A 19992-nucleotide genomic window follows, 5' to 3' on the forward strand; every position below is an offset into this window, starting at 1 on the left:
AGGCACTTTAGGAAATAGCACCAATACTTTTATCCTAATAACATATGGCCAAAACATCAAATAAAGATTCAACAAGAAATTCACCAGGTAACATCCAAATCCTGTGGCTCTTTCACATCAAATGGAAGACACATTTTAGGGAGAATAAACCAAAAAGAACACCTTTCATACTTCTTTGATAATATTTATCATGTCAGAATTCCCTATACAGTGAATTCTTAATAAGTGTCTAAAACAGATGCTGCTTGTTTGGGGAATGGTGAGCTTCTCAAAACTCATTTATTAAAATCCAATAAAGTGTTATGGTCTTTTGAAAATACATTAACTATTATTTATTTCCAATAATTAAATGAATGGCTGCAGGCTGCTTAAAACCTATACCTGAGGACAGCAGGTCTATTTGTAACTTTCTCAACCATCATCATGGAATAGACAATTACCGTCAAACAAGAAATGAAAGATGGGCAAAGAGGGATTGGTCAAAAAATTGAAACTCGCAAATTATAAAAATATTTGCCATTAGATGTTTAAAAACATGATTGTGTTTATACGCATATGCCATGATGATGACCTGTAATATGTTTATCAAATAAACTCCCTAGATGGGCAATTCCAAACCACAATCACTTCCTAAAAAGTTACAATTCTATTATGATACATGAAGTATTGGATTTGCCTTTGCAACTAATCGATTTGTATTCTTCTGTTGACCAAATGGATCAAGCAGTCCCAGATACTCACTGTGGACTGAGCACCATCACATACTTCCTATGCCTCACCTCTTCCCTGAAATTAGGTACAGCAGGTGCTCGTAAATCCACATGCTCCTCAATTTACAAACAAGTTACATCCTAATAAGCCTGTCACAAGATGAAAATATGACGTCAAGAATGGATTTAGCTGGGTGCCTGTGGCTCATGCCAGTGATCCCAGCTACTTGAGAGGCTGAGATCAGGTGGACTGCAGTTCAGGGATAGTCTGGAGAAACAGTTCACAAGACCCTATCTCCAAAATAGCCAGAGTAAAATGCACTGAAGATGTGGCTCAAGCAGTAGAGTACCTGTTTTGCAAGCTCAAATCCCTGAGTTCAAACCCCAGTCCTACCAAAAAAAAAAAAAAAGAATGGATTTAATGATTTAATACACCTTGCTTGCTGCATAGCACAGCTTAGCTTAGTTTATGTGAAACATGCTCCGAATGCTTTTAGCCTACAGTTGGACAAAACCATTTAACACAAAGCCTGATTTATAATACAGTATTGAATATCTCATGAACATGCACAAATGGGCATTTTGTAGACATGATGAGATGTGAAAACACAAATATGTTATCTTTAAAAAAAACCAAACCCTACTGGCAACACAGTACACTGACAATCAGCTAATTCCCCTTATGCTCACCTGGCTGGCAGGGAGCTGCAGCTCACCACTGTGCCCATCACTGGGCACCCCCACCACATACCCTACCCAAGAAAAGCTCCAAATTCAAAAGACAAACTATGCTATGATTTCCACTGAATACACATCACTATCACCCTAAAATTGAACCATAATAAATTGAATCTTTATAAATTGGGGGTCATCTGTGATCAAATAAAGTTTTTTTAAAAAAGAGGGGAGTCCAGCATAACTAAGACACAATCAAAATTATCAAAATCAGTCCCCATATTCTGCTGCCTCTGGAATGGTGACAGTAATGTAGTGACACTGGGCATACCTTCCTCCTGTCCAAATCAATGGATTACATAGTAACCACAAGATACAAGTGGAACTAACCCAGCTCCAAGAGCTCTGGTCTCTAGGATTAGGTCCTGACTGGCATATATTTATATAATTCCATCCCCTATATTCCACTAAGGTCTAATTAGGGAAAGAGAAAGCATCCTTCAATGAGTAGGAGAGAGGTAACCCTTTCTGAAGGGTGTTATGTCCCACTGAGGTCTGGTATTACTGTACTCATTTTATTACAGGCAAAGCCAGCCTAAATTTAAGCCAACAGCCAGGGTTAATGAAGCCAGAGAATAAGAGGGAGGACAGCAAAAGTTTCTAATGCAAAAGTCATCCCTGAGTCATTCCTCTACCTAAAAACTTCCAACAGCTTCCTCTTTCTTCCAGAATAAACCAACCCATTGGTCTCCATGGTGATGCTCCCTACCCTCAGTCCCATCCATGTTCTTCCCTCTGGAGGGTCCTGGGCACCTTACTCCCTCTCATAGCTCTGCCCAGGTGTCCCAAGCCAATATTCATGCCTTGGCTCACGCATCAGTTTTCCAGAGGTCTTCTTTGAACTCCACATTAACCTACTCTGTACTCTACATAGAAGTGGTCAGGGTATGACTGTATCTTAATTTTTGCATGTTTAAATATCAATCTCCTTCTTACAGAATGGAAGCCCTTCAAAAGCAGGGACTCTGTTCTGGCCAGCTCCTAGAGCTGGAGGTCAGTCAGCCGATTCTAACAGCTCGGCTGACACAATCGAAGAATAATATACACAGGCTCCCTCAACCCCAAATTGTAGATAATGTGTTATTTTAATCTGATAAGGACAACAAAGTCCACAACACTCTTATGAAAATTTTTAAATATCCTGGATTAAACCTATACTCTCTCTGATCCTGGATGTCGTCATTATTTAAAGAATGAAATTTCCCGTGAGATTAATGTATTTGAAAGCAATCAACTTGTAGTAGTAGAATTTGGCAGTTCACTGTACAACTCTACAAATTTAATAAATATCATTATATTTTAATCAACAAATAAGCTCATTTAAAAATGGGTTAAAGCTTGGACTTTTCTCATATTTGCACATTTTACAATGACTACCATGGAAATGACTGCTTCTGTCAAGTTCCAGTGAGGCCACAGAGCAATGAGTGCCTTCTTCCAGCATGGGGTGAATGCTACGTGAACTAGCCGCTCTGGGAAACGTGGCAATTTCTTTTATAGTGTCACAAATACTTAACATAGGACACAGCAATCCTGCCTCTAGAGGTAGGAAAACATACAGAAACCTGTGGGTGAATGTTCCACTGTACATTTATAAAACTGAAAAATCCAAATGTTCCTCTGTTGGAGGATGGACAAGCAAACTCCATGCAATGAAACAGTATTCAGCAATAAAAAGGAATGAACTGTTCATACACACAACACATGTGAATCTCAAATGTGTTGTGCTAAAGGAAAGAAGTGACTCAGAATGCTTCTATGTATACAGCCTTTTAAAAACGTGAAATCATAGAGGTGGAGAATATGCTGACCATTTCATGGGTTCCAGGTGGGGGAGGACCCGGTTACAAAGGAATGGCAAAAAAAAAAAAATCATGAAGTGTTAGTACAGATGAAAAAAAATTAGAACCTTTGTGCACTGATGGTGGGAATATAAAATGGTGTGGCCAGAATACAGTATAGCAGTTTCTTAAAAATTTAAACACAGATCCAGGCACAGTGGCTCACATCAGCAATCCTAGCTACTTGGGGGGCTGAGACGAGGTTTGAGGCCAGCCTCGGCAAAAAATTCACAAGACTTCATCTCAGCAGAGAAAAAAAATGAGAAATAATTTCATTCTTTAAATAATGATGACATCCAGGATTAGAAAGAATAAAGGTTTAATCCAGGATATATAAAATTTTTCATAAGAGTGTTGTAGACTTTGTTGTTCTTATCAGAGGGGAAGGTAGTATAAGCCTGTCATCCCAACTGCAGCAGAAAATGTAAACAGGAGGATCGTGGTCCAGGCTGACCTAAGCAAAAATGTGACACCTTAGCTCAAAAATAACCAGCAAAAGGGGCAGGAGGCATGAGTACCTGTCTAGCAAGCATCGTATCCTGAGTTCAAATCACAATAACACCACCACCACAAAAAAAAAAAAAATAGTAGCATTATTCACAATAGCCAAAAGGTAAGAGCAATCCAAGTGTTCATTGATGGATGAAAGGATAAAAATATGTGTCTACATATACAATGGAATATTACTCACCTTAGAAAGGAGGGAAGTTCTGACACATGGAGAGAGAGAGAACATGGTTATGAAAGTGGGGCTGTGAGGGGATGAAGGTAGGAGAGAGTGAATAACATAGAAACACATTGCATCTGTGTATGAAGAAGGCGTAACAAAATGCACTGAAAGCTGTTGAATGATAGGGATGGGGAAGGGTACGGAAGAGCAATAGAGGGGATTAATCTGATGAAGGTATAACATACTCATCACAGGTGAAATACCAAGGCAAAATCCCTTGGAACAATGAATATACACAAAAATAATGAAGGAATATAAAAAAGGTCCTGTAAGAGAGGGGGTAGTAATGGGAGGGGAAGGGTGAATGGAGAGGTTAAAGGAAGCTGAATACAATCAATGTACTTTATACTACTTGTATGAAATTGAAACCTGTTGAAATCATTTTAAGTGGGGGAGGGGATGAGGGAGAATGATGGTGGAGATCAACTTAACAAAGGTACGTTGTAAGCTCAATATGGAAATGTCACGAAGAAACCCCCTCTGCAACTAACATATGATAATAAAAATGTTTTTAAAATAGAATAAAAAGTACAATACCCTATAAGAAAACGCCTGGATGTGGTGGTGTCTGCCAGTAATCCCAGCACTGGGGAGGGTGAGGCAAGAAGCTGGTGAGTTTGAGGCCAGCCTGAGCTACACAGCAAGACCCTGCCTCAAATAGCATATTTTATTATATGTAAGTCTAAAAAATTAATAAAGCTAAGACAATAGGGGGACATACATCTGAATCACTTTGGTAGGATTTGAAGGGTTGACCCTGGAAGCTTTTCATTTTACCAAGAAAAAGAATTAAGAATTAATATGAGAAACATGAGTACTTTTTTTTTTCTTTTTCTTTTATTATTCATATGTGCATACAAGACTTGGTTCATTTCTCCCCCCTGCCTCCACCCCCTCCCTTACAACCCACTCCGCCCCCTCCCTCTGCCCCTCACCCCCTCAATACCCAGCAGGAACTATTTTGCCCTTATTTCTAATTTTGTTGTAGAGAGAGTATAAGCAATAACAGGAAGGAACAAGGGTTTTTGCTGGTTGAGATAAGGATAGCGGTACAGGGCATTGACTCACATTGATTTCCTGTGCGTGGGTGTTACCTTCTAGGTTAATTCTTTTTGATCTAACCTTTTCTCTAGTACCTGTTCCCCTTTTCCTATTGGCCTCAGTTGCTTTTAAGGTATCTGCTTTAGTTTCTCTGCATTAAGGGCAACAAATGCTAGCTAGTTTTTTAGGTGTTTTACCTATCCTCACCCCTCCCTTGTGTGCTCTCGCTTTTATCATGTGCCCAAAGTCCAATCCCCTTGTTGTGTTTGCCCTTGATCTAATGTCCACATATGAGGGAGAACATACGATTTTTGGTCTTTTGGGCCAGGCTAACCTCACTCAGAATGATGTTCTCCAATACCATCCATTTACCAGCGAATGATAACATTTCGTTCTTCTTCATGGCTGCATAAGATTCCATTGTGTATAGATACCACATTTTCTTAATCCATTCGTCAGTGCTGGGGCATCTTGGCTGAAACATGAGTACTTTTTAATCACAGGATAAGAACAATACAGCTACACTTACATTTTTCTCCGTGGAACATTTTAATATGGAGGGAAAGTTCTTTGTTTTAATTGGAAAAAACAAATACCCTGCCACAGACTTTCCAGCATCCAGACCTTTCCAGACCCAGGATCTTTCACTGTGCACTCTAGCCCTTCTATAGGGTCCTATCAGTAAAGCATGGCCAGAAGAGTTACTGGGAAACAACCATACTTGCACTGATGAAGAATAAGAATGAAAATCTCACTTCTCAATACCCTTCTACTGGCTTCTGTCACCTGCCTGGCTCTTTCAGCAATTCAAGAACACCAAGGTCCTGCCTCCCAACTTCTAGGGAGGCTCTTCTTCCTTCTGTTGCACTGCCACCCCTCCACATCTCCCCTGGTTGGCTCCTCCCACTTTTACTAGCCCCTAACCCATCCTGATTGGCTCCTTCCCCTTCTGCTAGCTCCTCAATCCCTTCTCTGATTTGCTTTTCTTTCTTCAGCTAACTCAACACTTCCCTGATTGATTCCTCTTCCTTCCCAGTCATTTGTCTGATTGGCTCCATCTTTCCATCCTCCTTAAATTTCTTCCTATAATACCCAGTCTAGAGTTGTCACTCCAACCCCCTTCATCCATCCACTCCCACCAATACGTAAGTATTTATTGAGTGATTGATTTCAAGTGTCAAACACCATTCCATAGGAATACAGCCATAAGCAACACAAAGCTTACCTAAGAGAGATGTTGGAGAAAATGATAAATAGTAAAACTAAGAGTAAGGAGACAGAATGAGGAAGTGCAAGGGAGAATGCTGTTTTAAAGAGGGCTGGCAAGAAGGGCTTCTTTTCCCACAGGCAAAGTTCAAAGGCTCTGGGGCAGAAGTGTGTTTGAAGTGTTCAAATAACAGTGTATGTGGAAGGAGAAAAAAGGAGAGATAGGAGATAAAATCACACAGGTGGCAGGAGCCAAATCACATTCCCTGTGAAGGCCACTGTAATATGGTGTTTTACTTGAGGAGTCAGGTGAGAACCTGTAGAGTTTAAGAAAGAGAAATGACATATCCAATTTACATTTACTTATTTATTTAGCCATATTGGAAATTGAACCCAGGGCCTCCTGCATGCTAGGCAGATGCTTTACCACTGAGCCACCCCCGCCCCAACTTACATTTTAAATGGTACTCTTTCTAAAAGTTCTATTTCCTCAAAATTTCCTACTCAAAATTTATAATTTATGTTTATTAATATGATTATTTAATGTCTATTTTTCTCTAGCAGGCCATATATATATATATATATATATATATATATATATATATATGTATAGGTTTTTTTGTAAATCAACTTAAACTCAATATCAAGCAAATAAACCTACTGCATATTGGCCAAAAATTTTTTTAACAAAAAATATCAATGTCAAATGACTTTAATGAGTTCTAACCTTAGAATAAGGTAGCTATGAGTATACATAATTTTCAAATACATACACATTTCTGATTTTTTTACAATCCTAAATTATCCCAACTCTCTCTACCAAGAATAAATTAATCAGATTCAGCTAATACCTAGAGTTCTAAATGCTTGATATTGTGCTAGATTTTCACTTAGGCTACTCAGTTATATGAAACATTTTAAATCTTTAGTAACAAGACCCCAAACATGTCACAATAAGTCTAGAGTAAGTAAGTAATGAAAGTAACACACTAAAAACGTGATAGCAAAAGCTAGTTTGGAATAGTAACTATGAAAAAGTTTCAAAGTATATTCAGTTTGTGGTCTAGACAGTGTTTTGAGTCCTCAATGGATGTCACAGACAATGCTAACCACACCAAGGCTACACAGATGAATAAGCAGAGCACTTTCCTGCAGAAAAGATCTAACAACACTCCAATAACTTATCTCTATTACACTTTACTGTTTGCAACTCTTGCCTACCTTCATTACTTGAATGTACATACATGCAAATAAAAATGGCCAGATTTCGCTCCCGTTCCCCACCCTGTACTGGGGATTGAATCCAGGAACTCAGCTTGCTGGGCAAGTGCTCTACCACTAGAGCTCCGTTTCCTATTTTATGATCATTCGAATTTATACTATCTCCAGAGAGCTTAAATTTAAAAAACCCATAACAGGTATATGGCTTTATAATAAGCACACAGTTTAGTTCCCCCCAAGACTATGAAAGGGGCAAATTTCCCCATTTCACAGGTGGTCTTCCTGAAGTCCACTCTGGATCAAATAGCCAAGATTGCTAATACATAAATTAATTAATTTTAAAAAATAAATAAAACCCAAACCTCAGGTTTTAGTCACTCCCTAACCACCCAGGACAGGAACAACTCTGAATAATGGTCTCCTGAGGAGGGGACAGAACAATCAGGCTCTCGCTTGCAGTGACCATGGGCATGTCTCATTCAGAGAAGACACAGCAAGCAGAACCGATTCCAGCGCCTCCTGTCTGTGCTGCTGCAGGAGGCACAAGCCTAGAGAAAGGAGATCAGTAGAAATGGATGGAAATGAGGAAAGAAGGCCAGTATCCTGACAGAGAAACAGAGCAATCCAGATGGACAAGACAGTTTCCTGAAGCAGATGAATGACGATGAGCAAGAAAACAGACCTTTCTATACCTCTAACTTCTCAGAGACACATTCAATGACCACAAGAAACTTGAAAATTATTTAGCCAGTAATATGGACATCAAAATATTGTCAGGCCATTTATAAAAAGTGTACTTTCAAACCAGAGAAGATATGCTTGAAACATTTTATTTCATGGTTATACACAGCACAGTAATTGCCAAAGATTTTATGGCTTCTCTGCAATTTTTCCCCCTATATACATCCTCACTTTATTTTCACGTGACATAGAAATATGAAGACTAAGCTGATTATTTTACAAATGGAGTAAATGAATCATGGATTATTAATTTCTTTGCTGTTCCTCTCTTGAATTAGGGGAAAGAAAGGAGAGGGGGAGAGGGAGAGAGAGAGGGAGAGAGAGAGAGAGAGAGAGAGAGAGAGAGAGAGAGAGAGAGAGAGAAGAAAGTTGGATATCATATACTAGACTCAATTTGTGTTGTTCCCTTAACATACACCTTATCAGCTCTGCCACAGCTGAAGTGATTCCAAATTGCTTTATGACACACTTGGATTTTCTCCCGCTAATAATTCCTCCTTCCTGTCCATGACTGGCAGGCTTCTTCCACACTGCAGTAACGTGGGACAGCTAATTATCTACCAATCCACCTTGCTATTCCGCACTTGGCAACTTTTATCTACACAGGACAGCTGCACTCTGGGCTTTTGAAGTAAAATGTCAGTCTCCACTAATGCAACCAGACTTACATCACTAATGATGTCTCCACACTCTGAAGCAACAACTCAAAGACTAATTAAAAATTCACATTCATTCTCACTGGCTTGCTGATGTTCACTGTCCTTCCACCAGGGCCTCGAAGTAGCTTTCAAAATACTCCATGCAAAAATAACACAAAATTTTTTAAAAATCCAAGGGGAGTCAAGAAAAAAAAAAAAAAGGCATTGCAGTCTTGGGCTTTGTATCTTTAAAAAAACACTGTGATGGCTGGAAAAGAACCAAGACATTGTAAGATAAGAATTTACTCCACAGGCTTCTACTCTGTAATTACAATCAGGCATAGTATTTCTGGGGTAGTATAAACCATAAACTACTTTCAGTCAATCCACTCTGGTATTTAGGCATTGGAACTTTTCAAACAGTAATTAACTCAGTTGAGTATGTGAATCTTAAGTAAAGGAAAACCATCTTTGAACTCCGAGAATGAGGGCAAGGTAAAGAGGTATTCCAATGACATTTATTTTGTCTCAAATAAACAATTCCTCTAAAGTAATAATATTATTACATTTTCACGTTAAAAAGTTAAAGAACTTTATATTCCTCACAACTAGGGTGGGAGATGTTAAGTCATGAAGTCCAATTTCAAAATAGAGCTATGTCTAAAAATTATAGAATTTCATTCTGTGGCTTTTGCATAAACAAACACTAAATGATCAAAGTTGTTCTCGCCTCTAATTTTTTTAATTCTTTACTTTTTTTTTCTAATTCTATTTATTTATTTATTTGTGTGGTGCTAGGGATGGAACCCAGGGATTTTCACATGCTAGGCAAGTGCTCTAACACTGAGCTATATCCCTAGTCTTACTTTACTTTAAAAAAAAATACACATATAAATGAATTTCTTTGGTGGCAGGGCATGGTGGTTCACTGTAGTAGTAACTCTAGCTGCTAAAGGGAACAGGAGAATCCAGACTCCGGGCCAAATTGGATAAAAATTCCACAAGGCCACATCTCAACCAATAAAAACTGGGTGCAAGGCACATCTGTCATCCTAGCTATGCATAAGTAGCAGGAGCACATCCCAGTCTGACCCTATCAGAAAAGAGACCTATTCAAAGAGACCCTATTCAAAAATGACAAAGCAAAACAGGGCTGGGGAGTTGGTGATAGAGCATGCCTGCCTGGCAAGCACAAGGTCCTAAGTTCAAACCTCAGTACTACCAAAAAAAAAAATTACTTGGGCAATACAGGTTCACAATGACAAATAGCTATTGATCAATTAAGTTTGCTTTTAAAAAGATCTACCAAAATTTTCATGGCTCACTGACTTTTAGAGATTTAAGTAACAACTTAAAGTAATCTAGTCAGCTGTCAAATAAGACCATCAGTATTAAATTCTTAGTCAGAAAATAGCTAAACAAATTTTCTTTTCAAAAGAGGAATATATACTATTAAGTTGTTTCTTTTTCCAATTTAAGACAATGGGAAAGATGGGATGGTCACAGTACAATATGAAAATGATCAAAAAGCAAGTCCCAAGACCAAGACATGAATCTAAATCTATCACTTTCTACTGGTATGATCTCCAATGAACCACTCTCCCACCAGGCCTCAGTTCTCTATACAATGAGTCATCTGTAAAATAGGGAGGGGGCATATTTGACTATCTCTGTGGTCCTTCCAGCCCGCATTGCACCCAGTGATTTGAGAGTTCAGAGAAAAAGACATGTCAAGGGCAAGCTGCTGTGTCTGGATTTGCCCAGCCCCTCAGGATAAATTCCAGTGGGCAGCCAGCCAGCTTGTCTTCAGGCCCGAAGCTGGCGCTCCTTGAATTGAACTTGGGGAGGCGGGAGACTCAGAAATGGTACAGGCTTTGGCAGCTGGTGTTTGCTAACAGAGTCTGAATCCTAAATCACTTCAGCTAGCTCAACCCTTCCTGATTAGTTCCTCCTCCTTCTGTCCTAACCCTTCCTCTGACTGACTCCATCTGAGTTTCCTAGGTTCTAAATTTTCTCCAGATTCTGGTTTCCTCTCCTTAGAGCACATTACCAACAAGCTGGTAAGTTATTGCCAACCATGTTGAAACAGTGGGATGAGCATGAAGAGAAAGAAACATGGTCCTAGCCACATCCTTTGGGCCTATTCCAGCCCTGTCCAAAAAGCTCTATCCCAGACCATTCAGTTGAATAGGGCAGCAGAGTTCCTTTCTTGTTCAAGCCAGTGCAGAGTTGTGTGTTCTGTAACCTGGCATAAAAATAAATAAATAAATAAATAAATAAATCTTGACTGACATGAAGGTTCTAGCAATTCCAAAGTTTGACTTCTGCCTACTTTTCCCCAACCTCTTCTCACACCCTTTCTTCCCTCAAGCTCTCTATGCTGCAGACTCTAATGCCATCTTTCTGTTCCTCAAAAGTGCTGTGCCTTCCCTGAACAAGGACTAAGGACTCCATCGTTTGATTAACCAGCTCCTATTCATTCCACTTTCTCAGGGAGGCCTTCCAGAACGGAATCTCTCCCCACTCCCAGTCAAGTTAACCTCCCTGACATACTTTCTCCAAACATTTGGAACCTCTCTCTCATAATTGTGTTGTATTAGAAACTAACTGATGGATATCTCAGTCCTAACATAGTGCCTGGCACAAAAGAAACATTCAATAAGTATTTGAAGCAATTATAATGACAAGAAGCTCACCTCTCAAGGCAATCTATTTTATAACCTTTCATCACTAAGATCACCTTGATAGAACATAGAATTCTAGTCCCCATACCACTACAAATCACTGGCTTTAATTCTCAGAAGCCACTGAATAATTCTAACCCAGACACTGTAAACTGGTGGCCTCTGGCCCCATCCAGCCTGCAGATGTGTTTGGTTTGGCCCACAGACTGTTTTGTTTTATTTTTTAAATCTGAATCAGTTGCCAACATTTTAAGAAGAGATTTTATATAAAAAGCACATATTCCATTTCTCCTGATAAAGTGATGTAACAATACCAGCCCCATAATGCCAATGGGCAACCATTATAGGAGCAGAGTAGCACCTGCCCTTCTTCAGCCGCAGTTGACAATATCTAACACCCCTCCCTACTGACCTACACCTGGCCCTCTTCATTCCTTTTGTCCAACTGGTCTCTGTAATTAGAATTAACAATACTGGGACTATTCCAGATCTCATATTTTGCCATTTCTTTCTCATCCGTCTTGAATCATTCAACTTGGGTTAGCCTCCCTGATAAGATAGGAGCTCCTGGGGAAGGCTTGGGATGGCCGTATCCCTGAGAGTCCTGCATTCTCTCAATCTCCATTCTGACATGAGGCAGCCAGTCCCAGGCTGATCAGAAAGCAAATGTGTATAACAGCTCTCCCCCTTCCATCCTTCCCTGTTACAGCCTGACCTGTCCTTTTCTCACTCTTGCCTTATCTGGCAGCAGGGAGAGAACAGGAGCAGGCAGATGTAGCTCACGCTGCATCACGTGCCTAGACTATATGCCAGCCACTAAGAAAACGAGGAACCTCACAGCCTTTCAGGAAAACAGGGATGAAAATGAAAGCCAGAAGCTCCCATCAGGGAGAGGCCCAGAAGTGCTTCCCAAAGAAGCTTGGCACTCCATCTGGAAGACAGGGGAAGTTGCTGGGCAAAGGGACAAGCTAGTGAAGGCTTGGGGGGTGTGGCTAAGTGATAAAACATTTGCCTACCATGCTCAAGGGCCTAGGTTCCATCCCCAGCACAGCCCCCACTCCCCAAAAAGGCAGTAGCTATTTGTAAAGGTCTAGGGGACACAATAGTTTTGTTTAGACACAACATCACAACAAATTGTATATATATAATACCCTCCAAAATATTTGTATTTGTCAATTAAAAATTCTTTACACCAGTGAACCAAAGTTCTGTATTATAAAAAATACTTATTATACAAGGCCAATATGAAGCAATTTAAAATGTTAGATAAAATTATGATAACTGGAATGTTATTCAAATAATTTAGGTAGGGGCAGATGTAGAGATGAAACCAACTGACCATAAGTCTACCATTGTTTAACCTGGATGAGATAATGTGTGTGCTCTTAAAGCTATTTTCTTCACTTTTGTGTATCTGCTTAAAACTGTGCAATAAAAAGTTTGAGAGCTAATAAATATCAATTCTATAAATTACAGGTCTGATATTTTCTTCAGTATCCCTAAAGGATGGCTTGCAGGCTCAGGAGCTGTTTGTTGCCTTCCAGGTTCTGTGCCCTGACACTAAACAGGCTACTCACTCCCATATTCATAATTCTGTTTCCTGACTGCTCTTATTTTAGGCCCTGTGCTAGATATTTTGTTGTCTCTTAAAATGTATTTTTCTCTATGAGACGCAGGAAGACACTGAAGTTCAGAAGGATCTAATAACATGCCGGAAGTTATACCATTAATAACTGGCTCAGTCAAAATCATTGTCCCCTCACACTTTGAATTTCAATAAATTCTTCCACCAGGTCCAAGAAGAGGCAAAATAAATCTCACTCTATCTAATACCAAAATTCCACAGTTTTGAAAGGTTCCTGCCTAGTTATCCACTTAAGCCCAAGGAATCAACTTTGCAAGCAGCAACCAGAAATAGCACTGACACATTATAAAGTGCGAAGCCATCTCCTTCCCCTTCCCAAGCCCTTCCAAGACTCAAGTACCACTGGCAGGAAAAACATAATAAGCACAAGGAACCAAGCCAACTCATGCAGGCATTAGTAAGGAGGAAGTCGAGGCAGTCCTAAGCACAACTGGGATAGCCATCAACACTCATTCTATGGTGTTTTTTCTTGAGCTCACTCTTAAGTTCAAGTTCAACTCTGAGTCGTCTAGCAACAGTAAGTCTTCTTCTACTCCAAACATTCAGTTCCAGAGGAAAGCAACACAACAATTTTTTCACTAAGACATACATTGTACACAGGCATAGAGAACCAAACAACATTATGTACAAATACAGGTGATATTTATCCTCTAAAATACCCTATATTGCATTAAGTGCACATTCAAAGCATTCAAAACCAGACCATTCCTGGTACATGTGAGTTAGAGGCAAATACAAGCCTCACCTACTCACGACTGCAAATCAGCTTGCAGTTATATCAAGCACCAAGATATTTATGTTCAATTACCACAGAAGTAGCAGGGTAATGACCAAAGACATTAGATAAGACATGTGAACCAAAGGGGTGAGAGTCAGAGCTTCCCTTTCAGCGAGGGGTTAAGATATATACACCCATCACCTTGTCCAGTACCACCAAAAGGAATGAGAAATGTCTGATGACTGCTGATTTGGTTACCCTTCACATTTGAGGTCACATACACCCATCACCTTGTCCAGTACCACCAAAAGGAATGAGAAATGTCTGATGACTGCTGATTTGGTTACCCTTCACATTTGAGGTCACTGCTGCCATTTTTGGGACTGGCCTCTGTGTGTGAATATTTTACTGAAGAGATAAGTAATTGTCTTTCTTGACCACTCAGTGAGCTTGGGTAAAGTTTTTCTTTGGTCCCATAATTCCCTGTTGTTCTCTCTACCACTGCACTAACCTAACCCACTATCTATACCTCCTGCTAACCTGTATCATGATGTCAGTTTTTGTCTCTTTCCATCACAGTTAAGACTGTAAGGGTATGGACCATCTAGACTTTGGTAACCTCTTTTTGCCAGCAGAGTCTATTCCAGGACCCCTGGGAGGAGAAACCAAAAGTTTGTTGGATATATACAAAAATGAACGATGAGTGTTTGCATTACTGTTGTACCGCACCAAGAAAAGGCTTGCCCAATCACTTTCGACTTCCTACCATTTACGATCTTGTTCTCTATTTTCAATGAACATCTCTGCCCCAGCTGAGCCCTTCCATTCCTGAAGTCATCATTGTGTCCTGGCTGCTGCTCCTTCCTCAACTTGCAATGAAGCTCCAGTTTGTGCTTCTGGTATTTTTTCTGGCCTGCCTAGAAAGAAGTCCTCTCTCCTCCCTCCTTTCCCAGGCTCCATAGAGCAGCTGTCTGACCAACCTGCTGATGTATCTGCCAAGTTCATAGTAAGTGTGCCCAGCCCAGAAGAGCTGTGCTAAAGCTAATACCAAGGCAAGTACACTGGCCATGTGCCAGGCCCTTGCTGTCAGGAAGCCTGTACTGTCATATAATGTTAAATGGGCCTTATAAGTGCTTGGTGAAATGGCTTTGGGAGCAGATATGCCTTCTAACAAGCAGGCATTGTTGCTTAACCACTTCACCTGTGCAAGCTTAAGCTCCTCCTCCAGAAGATGAACTCCTTAAGGGGCTGTGCTGGATCCCTACTTGTAGCCCCCCTGAACATCTAGTACAGAGCTCAGAAAATTTCCAATAATTATTTCTCCATTTAAGAGCAACCACTAGGACTGGCAGCATGGTTCAAGTGGTAGAGCACCTGCCTAGCAAATGCAAGGCCCTGAGTTCAAACCCCAGTACTGCCAAGAGCAACCACATGGATCAGCATTTCTGAGCCCCAGCTTAACATTAATAGGTGGCTTTATAAAGCACTATTAAGTCCACAAAGCTAAACTCTAGGAAGAATCTGCTTCCCCAATTTTACAAAGTCACCCAACTTGCAAGCAGCAATGCTGGAACTCAGGTCTCTAGATAACAAATGTGGGGTTCTTTCCATCTTGTGCTTGATACAAACTTGTTGCATGAATGAATAAACAAAAACAAGTCTCCCCGGACACAGTCACTTTCTGCTTCCCAGGCAACACAGCTGATGGCTTTGCCCCACCAGACCCCTGAGGAGAGGATGATTAGTTTTTGACTTTTAGCCATGATGTATGATGTCTGCTGCCAGGGGGGCAGTATTCAGTGACAGCTTTCCCAGGACACTGGTAAAATTAGTTGTGCAAATCATTTAAAGCTTTTTAAAAAATTTTGTCCATTATTATTAAAAAGGAACAACAAAAAACATTAGTAGGCAACCTCCGTTAGAAAACTTTTCCAAGAAAATTTATCAGACAGACTGCTTTTCAAACTGTCTTCTCTATTGGCAGGCACAAAAACCATGTCATGGAAACTATAGAGCTGAGGGAAGGCCTGGTTTCTGCTTTTGTAAAATTACCCCTCGCAACCTCCTGTGAACAATATGTACTGCCATTCAAGCTGCTGCAAAACAACAGGCCTCCTTTGAGTACTACTTTGCAATTTCTCAATATTAAAAATTGTCTTTAGAAACTTTCAGCAGCAGAAACAACTTAAAAGTCTGGAAACTGTTTTGTTTTTAACTAATAAAACAGCCTGCAGAAAGTTTGCCATAAAATGAGATGCTGTCCCAAAGGGCCTGGTCGTATGCTAAAATGCCAAGGTCAAATGAAAGAAGGGAAGGCATTCTTTTCCTGTCCCAACCATGTTTGTATGGGAGTCTGACCCATCTTAAAGTCCACAAGGGTCTGTCTCTAAACCACCGACTGAGTCTGTATCTATAAAATCCAACATTCCAAAAGGGAAGGCTATATAATCTATACCGTCAGCAACTAAGCCCATATTAATTTCAGATCCACTGAAAAATTCCCAAAGATTTACAAAGAAGAATGTAAGGCTCATAGTCTTCATGCTAAGAGCCTGCATTAGATTTTATTATTTATAAGCACCCCCCCCCCAAAAAAAGCTGGCAGTCTAACTAAATTAAAGAGACTCTTGCCCCAGTTTTCCCAGATGGAGGCAAGTGGCAGATCAATGTACAACTCAAGAAGAGGAATTTAAATACAGTATGTGTGACTCCTTTCAAAAAAGGAGAGAAGCCACTTCACATTTTGCCAGACAAAAACCCTGTCCACAGGAGGCCGGTTTCCACAATGAGGTTGCAAAGGTGTTAGAGAGAGGCCAGTTGGGAGTAGATAAAGGGCCATTTGGGCACAAACCCCCCACGATCAGTGCTTTTTTCTAAAGTGTCTCCTTTTCAACAGGGAAGCCTTTTAAAACGACATTTGCTTTGGATCCCTACCTGAATGACAAAGTGTTGGGATCCGATTTCACCTTTTGTCAAGGACAGGGTGAGAAACAGTAAAACGGCTGTCAGTATCTTAGAAAAACCAAGTCCTTAGCTTACAGGAGGAAGGGAGAAAACAACTCTCAAGATCCCTTGCCCAGCCCTAGTTAGGTCGAAGGTGGAAAATGCCACCTAATCCTAAAAGCAAAGTCCAAAACTACAATACATTCTCTTCTACTAAAAGAGGTGCCTCGGTGCAAAAGTACAATTCTGTTTGTGTTCTGAACTGAAACATTCACCAGTGAAAAGAAAATCTTAGTTTTCCATCTCCTCCAAAAGCCATTTCACTCCTAAGAACTCAGTCATAGATAGAAATCAGAAAATGCACATGGAAAAAATTACAACTGACTCTTAACCAAAAAGAGCTGCACAGAAAGGGATAGTTAAATGTTGTATCTTAAAAGCTTATCTATTGTTATGCAAATGATGAAAATCCGACTCTACTGCACTTCAGGGCTGGTGTCTGCAAATAAATGTAAAATTACCTTTTAAGCAAACCAGCAACTCCTCAATCTCTCCTCACCCTTCCAAAAATCCTCATTGCTACAGTGCAGAAAATGTGTGGAACTTGCTTTAGGAAAACTGTATCCTCTTGGGAGACTGGGGTGGGGGTAGGGTTAAAAAAAAAAAAAGCCATCTGAAACCTGAATCCCAAAGTGATTCAAAACACCTCGCCCCGTGGGAGGTGGGGTGGTCACCATAGGATCGAAATCAGAAACCCATTCTATGAACACATTCCTGGAAACTTCGCTCTCGAGGACAATATCCATCATCATTATTGTAGTTTAAATGTACAGTAGAAGAGAATGGTGTTATTTTACATGAGAAAGCTATAGCAAAGATTTCACACTCCGAATGTCACCTCAACCCATTCTAATCGAGAGGGCCTTCTGCGCTAAGAAGAGGAAAATAACGGCAAGATAGAATCTCCAGGTGGTTGCGGCTTAGCAGTTTTTCCTGCTGTGAGTTATGAGTAGCATCATCAGGATTCCTTACTAAACGCGGGCAATTTTTTCTTTAAGCCCCCCACCCTTCCTCTCCTGGAGAGGACAGACGGTAAACAAACTGGAGAAACGGGAACCCTAATCACTTTCCTCCCTTGTTCCTCACTGCAAAAGGCACACACACAAGCCGAAAACCTTACAACCGACAGCATGCAATCCACAGCGGCCAAAGCAGAAAGCAACAAAAAGAGTCCCCCACCAGGACCAAAGCTGGGAATCTATCCGGCCAGCCCCTCCCCCCATGCACCCGGCCGGGGAAAAGGGAGCGCGGAGGCTGCTTTTAGGCGACTGTCCTTTGGCACCCAGGGTGGCCCTGGAGCAGCTGCGTAAGCTCTGTTCTTTCCCTCCCTGCACCCATCCATGCGCCTCAGTCTAGAGGACCCTAGGAGATGGCCAAGCAGAGACGGGGTGGGAGACTTGGAAATCGCCACAGCCAGGTGGGGCTGCCTGCCCTGGGATGGGGACACAAAGAAGGAAGGAGTTTGCAGGAGTGGCAGGGTGAAAGCAAGTCTGCAAAGGAAATGGGTATAAATGAGGGAAGGAGGTATGAGGACAGCATTGGATCACTGGCGGAGATAAAGGACCTGGTGCTCAGAAGAGGGGGCTGTGCAGGCGAAAGTGGGCTCTGTGGAGAGGGCAGGGGACTCTGCGGAGGAGAAAGGGAGGGGTAGATGAGTGCACGGAAGGGGAACTGGTGTGCAGTCAGAGGGTCGGTGCAGAAGACAGAGGGGCGGGTTCCAGCAGGACAGGGGTCTCTACATGCAAGAGCGGTCCGTGCACGACCTTGGGGGCTCTCGGCAGAGGGAAAAGGCAGGATGGCTGGCAAGTTCGGGGGCACGTAGGGGATCACTTACCTGCATGGTGACGACTCCCAGCTCCTCGGCCGCCAGCCTCCGCATTTGGCTCGCCAACACTTGTGCCTCGTCCAGGATGGAGAAATCGGCGTCGGCCACTGTGCCCAGCAGCCAGCATGCGACCAGGCAGAGCAGCCAGAGGGGCGGCCTCCGCGCCCCGGCCCCGGCCCAGCCAAGCGAGCCCGGACAGCAGCGAGCCAGGGCGGCCGCCCCCGCTGTCTCGTCGTCCTCCGCCTCGCGGGCCATGCTGCCTCCCGCCGCTCCCCGATGATGGGCTCCGGGCGCTGGGAAGCCGGGAGGAAGCCGCGGGAGGTGCGCCCAGGGCCGGCTCGGCGCACCCCGCAAAACTTTCTTCCTCTTCTGCACTCTGCTGTCCGCGCCGCGGTGGCGGCGGCTCCCAAACTTAGGGGGCGCCCGGCTACAGCGCGGGAGCGCGGGCGGCCACCATCGCGGGGCTGCGGCGGCGCGCGGGGGTGGGGTAGCGGCGGCCCGAGCGCCCCCCCCGGCGCCCGGTGCCCGCACGGGGTCCCCGAGAGCCGCGGCCCCGCAGGTCAAGTGATCGGAGGGGACCGCGGGGCTGACAGGCAGAGCTGCTACTGCCTTCGCTTCCCCCGAGTCCCCGCGCAGCGAGGCGGCGACGGCGGCCGGCGACACCCGGGGCGAGGAGCGGCGACCGGCTGCGCGGCTGGGGCAGTCACCGAGCGAGGAGGGAGAACGGGGAGGCTTCTTAAAAAACACACGACTGAAAGAAAGAAAAGAAAGAAAGAGGTGGGGGGGAAAGGGAGGTGTCTGGTGCCACCACGCTGCGCTCCGGCTCCGTGCACTTCCCGGCTCGGCCGCCGCCGCAGCTGCGGTGATTTATGGAAGGAGAGAGAGAGGCGGGGAAATTCCCCCGGTCGCCCCTCCTCTCTCCCTCGCTCCCGCCTCACAACCGGCCCCCGGACGCTGGGGGCCAGGCCAGCCTCTGTCCTTTTGGACCAGCCCGCCCAGGGGAGGGGGACCGCTGGGACCTCCCTGTGGTGGGGCACAGCGACACCCCGCCCCCCGCACTCGCCCTCACCGCCTTCATTCCGCGACGGATTCCGGGGTCCCACCCATCAAAAGTCCCTTTAAGTTCTAGCGAGGCAAAGATTTGGGAAGGAGGCGACTGCCATTTGAGCCTCCGCTCCCTTTCTTGGATGTTATTAATAACAATAGCTCGCCCTCGTGGGAGCGACAGACCGCTTTTTGTAAGCAGCTACTGTG

General features: G+C 42.8%; 1 protein-coding gene across 1 annotated transcript in view; it reads right to left on the reverse strand.

Annotated features, from left to right (window-relative positions):
- Window positions 1-19221, reverse strand: part of Cachd1 (cache domain containing 1) — a 200526-nt gene extending 181305 nt beyond the window's left edge. Inside the window, exon 1 of the mRNA XM_020184245.2 lies at window positions 18748-19221. Within this exon, the coding sequence (XP_020039834.1) occupies window positions 18748-18993 (246 nt within the window). The 5' untranslated portion in view covers window positions 18994-19221. The remainder of the gene's footprint in view (window positions 1-18747) is intronic.
- Window positions 19222-19992: the final 771 nt, after the last annotated feature.

This window comes from Castor canadensis, chromosome 7 (assembly GCF_047511655.1).
Source record: "Castor canadensis chromosome 7, mCasCan1.hap1v2, whole genome shotgun sequence".
In the NCBI taxonomy this organism is placed as follows: Eukaryota; Metazoa; Chordata; class Mammalia; order Rodentia; family Castoridae; genus Castor; species Castor canadensis.